This window comes from Sciurus carolinensis, unplaced genomic scaffold (genome assembly GCF_902686445.1).
Source record: "Sciurus carolinensis unplaced genomic scaffold, mSciCar1.2, whole genome shotgun sequence".
Classification (NCBI taxonomy): Eukaryota; Metazoa; Chordata; class Mammalia; order Rodentia; family Sciuridae; genus Sciurus; species Sciurus carolinensis.
Window position 1 is genome coordinate 700,489 of NW_025920128.1, and position 5,475 is coordinate 705,963.

The 5,475-nt window shown below is 52.7% G+C and overlaps 1 protein-coding gene across 1 annotated transcript; it reads right to left on the reverse strand.

Annotated features, from left to right (window-relative positions):
- Positions 1 to 3,970: 3,970 nt before the first annotated feature.
- LOC124974020 (olfactory receptor 2T11-like) lies at positions 3,971 to 4,723 on the reverse strand. Its single transcript, XM_047537607.1, has one exon. The coding sequence runs from the start codon at positions 4,721 to 4,723 to the stop codon at positions 3,971 to 3,973; it is 753 nt and encodes a 250-aa protein (XP_047393563.1).
- Between the last annotated feature and the right edge of the window lie 752 nt (positions 4,724 to 5,475).

Sequence of the window (5,475 nt, forward strand, 5' to 3'; positions counted from 1 at the left end):
TTTTAGTTGTAATAGAAAAGTGTCTTTATACTGGAGCATAAATGTTACCTGCAAATACTAGGCCATCTTTACTAAGAAGGGGGAAGACCGTGGGTCCGGGAACAGCTAAGCGGTCTCCTCCTCTGCTGGGCTTGTCCTGCCCTCGACCCGCCCGTGTAGACTGCGCCCTGCTTCTGAGGCAGACTCGGGCGCCGCGTCTGCGCTTGTCCTTGCGATACACGCCGGTGCGTGCAGTTGCACAATTCAATTGTCCAAGAACATTTACTACTCTATCAATTACACACTGTAATCAATACTCTTATATATAGAAATATAAATAACATACTGCAAGGTCCACAAACGCCTCGCACATAAATTAGCACCCACTAAACAACCATTTACTCACCACTGGGGTCACAGAAAAGCACCGTTCTCACTGCGCACTCCACCCCGCCCCATTCAGGCACCAAAAGCAACAGTAGCCTGACGGCACGGGTGCTCCATCAGCAGCAGCCTCAGTTTAAGTTCCTCCCACCGTCCTGCTTCTCTGAGGGCTGCTCTGCAGAGGAGCTGGCAGTTGCAGGTGCACAGATCAGTCCTGTGGTGCCCCAGGGCCCTGACATTGCTATCTGAGCACCAGAGGTGGGAACTACCTTTCCTAGACTGTGTCCCCAGTGTTCCCAGCAGGGCCGTCCTGTGTGTTTCACAGTGGAAGCTGTGGAGATCACCTGGCTTTGACCTGCAGTCAGGAGGACCTCGCATCATGTATTTATTTTACAGTATATTGCTCATTCCTCTTCATAACACACTTTGCTTGGAGTATCATGTACACTGATATTTGGAATACACATATGTGTAGCTAGGTCACGAACTGGATTTATTTTAATAGTTCAGATGGCCTCACCTTGGGGTTTGGAATTTCTTTGTACCTTTTTTTTTTTTTTCAATCTGTTGTTGATTTTTTTGCATAGTTTTTGGAGTATGTGTTGTGTGTGCACAGTTATGGGTTCTTATCACTGTAGAAATAGAATCTCCTTATAAAATTTCAGCTAGACTCTGAAGTATATTTTATTAGTGAAATTTTCAATACATGATCAAAATTCAACCGTGGTGTATAGGAATACATGTTTATCTGGGATGCAATAAAGATCCAGGGAATTGTCACTATAAATTCATTTGTCCAAAGAAATCAATATTCTTCAATTGTGTTAAGGTGGGAATGAGGAGGATGTCAGAGACGGCAGGAGACAACGTAAAAAATAACATACATGCAGTGTGTGATCCTGAGTGAAAGTCCAGGAGAGAATTGTTATTAGTGGGAAACCAGTACAGCGTGGATTTCCTGCTCTGGTGGTGATTTCATGGTCGTGTAACAATGTCACATGAACAGACTGGAACCTCCTCTTCTTGCTCCCTGCTCTTCTGCACGCCTGAAAGTGGCTCAGAATGAGAGTTAGTGGGGGCCAAGGGGCTTGCATTTCTCTCTGCCCTCGAGGCATGTGAGGCAGCTGGAGGCCAGCGGGCTCTGAGGGCTGGTCACCTGTCCTATCTTGACCTGGGTGGTCTCATGAAGGTGGTGCTCATGGGGCAGTGGTTTGCTCTGGCCCCTCTGCTGCCAAGTCCCACCTCACAGGAGCACGAGAACACACCTAGTCACGGGATGGTTTTCATAAGACCCCCGCTGCCTCTGCCTCCACGTGCTGAATCAGTTACCTCCTGAAAATACCAAATAAATGTTCCCAGACAAATGGCTCCCTTTGCTGTAGCACCAGGGGTGACTATTTTCCTTAAGTTTTACAAGATAAGATGGAGACTGACTAAGAAAAAAATATTCCTATCTGTAAACTTCTCTTGTATTGGTTTTTAGGAATATATTCAGGTGAAAATAAGAAAGAAAACATTTATGCAAATTGCCCTTTAGCAGCAATAGTACAGGGATAGTGACTCGGTCTCTGGAGCCATTGGCAGATGAAACCCTGCCTGCAGGGCGCTTGCCCTCGGAACCGCGAAGCGGCTGGTTCGCCCTTCAGGACTCCAGCCAGGGCCAGCCAGGACCACAGGCCGACCGTCCCGCCCGTCACTCAGAGTGGGCATCATGCAGACCAGCCCCTCTGGGACCAGCCCCGAGGACAACGACCTGCCCACGCCCCCAGGACTCACTCAGGGTCCCGACACCAAGCACTGCTGCTGAGTCACAGGCCGGGAGGGCTGAGGCTTCCGGCCCGGCGCAGTCTCCGGGAGGGTGGCAGGCGGCCTTCGTGCTGTCGGACATGGAGCCTGTTTCCTCTTTGCGCCTGTTAGAACTTGCGTGCTCTCACAATGGTCGGTTCCGCTCCACTCGCCCACGGACTGTGGCTGCAATATTTGGTGACTGCAGGCAGCACAGGGACTCTAAGGTGATCACAGAGCTCCCACGAGGGAACGCAGGGCCCAAACTGTGTGGCGGCTTCCCTTCTTGTCTTCTGTGGGTTGGTATGCTTACTCTGCCGGCGCTAAGTCGCCACAGAAAACTGAACAACAAAAATTTGTGACTTTTTAGGGGTTTTGGCCTTGTTCACCTAGAGCACCAAGGAGTCCTGCTGCCTGGTGGAAGGTCACTGTGACCTCCACTCTTGTTTTTCCCCAGAGACAAGAGCAGATGAATTCTTTAAATTCTTCAAACTACTAGGAATAAAAATTTTTTTTTGATATTTTGCCAAAAGTCTGTGCCTAACTAGGGAAACAATCCTGGTACCGGAGTCCCAGCCAGAGGCCTGACTCTGGAGGTCCAGCAAATCAGGTGCCACTCTCCCCAGAAACCAAGCAGGAGGACTGAGACAGACATCGCCCTGTGTACCGTGTACGACACACGAGCGGTGTGCATCTACATCTGCACAATCACAGAAACGGAGAGATGCACCCCACTTTGTGTACAACAATCAAATTCAGGTCTGCGAAATTTTAAAAAATAAAATAAATTAAAAGAAAAACAGGAGAGGTCATGGTGGACACGATGAAAGGAAGGTCATGCGACACAATGCAAGGAAGGTCATGGTGACACGATGCAAGGAAGGTCATGGCGACACGATGCAAGGAAGGTCATGGCGACACACATGAAAGGGACTTTAATCAGTGCAGCCACACCTGGAAGACAAGGGACACCGGACCTCAGCCCTGTCTCCCAGGCTGACAGATTTGATAGACGGAGGAAGAGGCAAGGTTGGGTTCGCATGCTGGAGTTTCTTGGTGCTGGGGATTGAACCAGGGTGCTCTACCACTGAGCCACCCCCCAGTCCTTTTTCCTTTTCTATTTTGAGTCAGGGTTTTGCTAAGGTGCCGAGCTGGACTTGAGTTTGAGACCCTCCAAGCCTCACCTCCTGAGTCACTGGGGTTACAGGTGTGGCCCTCCCACCCCTGCAGCCCTTCACAGCTGTCAAGGCAGTTGGTCTTAGTTGGGTATGGTCATTCCCGGCTTATCTCAGGCTGGTCATACGGGCCCTGCCCCATAAGAAGCTGCTGCCACTGAGGGTGGCCTCCGCTTGCTCACAGGTGCTTCCCTTCGGACCTGTTGTTCCTGGGATCTAGGAGGCACAGAGCACAGGTGCGGAACAGAGGCAGAGGTGAGAGTCTTGCCCCTGTGCTCAGTGCCCACAGTAGGCGCAGGCAGGGCCGCAGTCCTCCCCAGCAAGCGTCCAGGTCCCAGCAGCGCCAGGCAGGGGCCGTAGTCCTCCCCAGCAAGTGTCCAGGCCCACAGCAGGCGCAGGGCAGGGGCTTGCAGTCCTCCCGAGCAAGCATCCGCCAGGTGATCCTCCTAACTGGCAGGTAGACCTTCGACGGCTGAGCACGGAGTCCGGGGAAATGGGGTACATGGAGGATGTTCTTGGGAAGACCTGTCCTCGTGCTACTGAATCTAGGGCCTCACTTGATAGCTTTCTGAGCAGGTGAGCAGTGTGCAAACACCTTCTTCAAGGCCCCCATGACATCCTTGTTTCTGAGACTGGAGATGAGAGGATTAAGCATGGGTGTGGACAATGGTGTAGAAGGCGACACTACCTTGTCCTGCATCAGGTGTGTGGAACGACGGGGGCAGCACATAGGTGTAGAAGGCAGCCCCATAGAAAATGCTGACCACAGTCAGGTGGGACGAGCAGGTGGTGAAGGCCTTTTTGCGGCCCTCAGCAGAGCGCATGCGATGGACGGTGAACAAGATGAGGGCATAGGAGGCGGAGATGAGAGAGATGGGAATGAGCAGCATGAGGACGCAGCAGATGTACATCAGGGTCTCATGCAAGGACGTGTCAGCACAGGCCAGTTTGAGAACTGCAGGAATTTCACAGAAAAACTGATTGATCTGGCGGGAGCCACAGTAGGGGACATTCATGGTGATGGGCGTGAGCAGAAAGCCATCAAGTGAGCCCCCGAACCAGGCACCAGCAGCCAGCAAAAGACACAGCTTGCGGTTCATGAGAACTGGGTACCTAAGGGGGTTACAGACAGCCACGTAGCGGTCATAGGCCATGAGGCCCAGCAGGAAGAACTCTGAGCCAGCCATAGTCGAGTACAGGAAGATCTGGATGCCACAGGCCACAAAGGAAATGGTCTTCTCTGTAGAAACCATGTCCACCAGGAGCTTCGGGACAGTGGTACAGATGAAAAGGGTGTCCATTATGGACAGCTGGCTGAGCAGAAAGTACATGGGGGTGTGGAGGCGGGAGTCCACCCAAATCAAGAATATCATGACCAAATTCGCTGCGACGGCCACCATGAAAATAGCAAAGATGACCGTGAAAACAGCCCCCGTCGCCTCACTGCTCACCAGAAGCCCCAGGAGGACAAAGTCGGAGCTTGAAGTTCTGTTTCCCATTGGCATTGCTGGAGGAGCTCTGGGGGCAGGGACACCCCAGCACAGGAGGAAGGAGACAAGGTCAGGTGGGGAGCCCACAGTGGAGGCCACTCTGCAGGGACGCTGGCTGGGAGAAACATTCCAGGGCAGGAAGCTGGAGAAAAACAAAGCAACGAAGTCATCACAGGGCAGCCGCTGTGGCTCTGTGGGGTTGGGAGCAGCCCGAGGATGCTGCCAGGTCTGTGCGGCTGTGTCAGAGGCGACCAGGGCAGGGTAGCGCTCTCCTGGGGCAGAGGTCGCCAGGCCTGCTCTGCTCACTCTGCAGTTCTCACGGCAACGGAGGACTGAGCAACTGCCCGCTGGAGAAAAGAGTGACCCACTCGCTGATGTACTCTCTGACTGAGGGTGAGAGGAACCACTGAGGAGAGGACGGTCAGCACACGTGCAGGGTTCAGGAGGGAAGTGCCCACGTGTCCTGGGTCTCGGCAGGACTGAGTTGGCGGCCCTGCTGCTACAGCACATCTGTTTTCAAACAGTTTCTTGAGTACAATTCTCTGCAAACAGCTTCCAGATTCAATTCTGAAAGGCGGTTCTGAAGACGCAGCTGGGCTGCTTCCCTGCATTGCCACCATCGCCTCTGGGGGCGTGGGAATGGGCGAGGGGGTTGAAGACAG

Coding starts and splice junctions, on each gene's coding strand:
- LOC124974020 (XM_047537607.1), bottom strand. CDS start 4,723: ATGGTGGCCGTCGCAGCGAATTTGGTCATGATATTCTTGATTTGGGTG.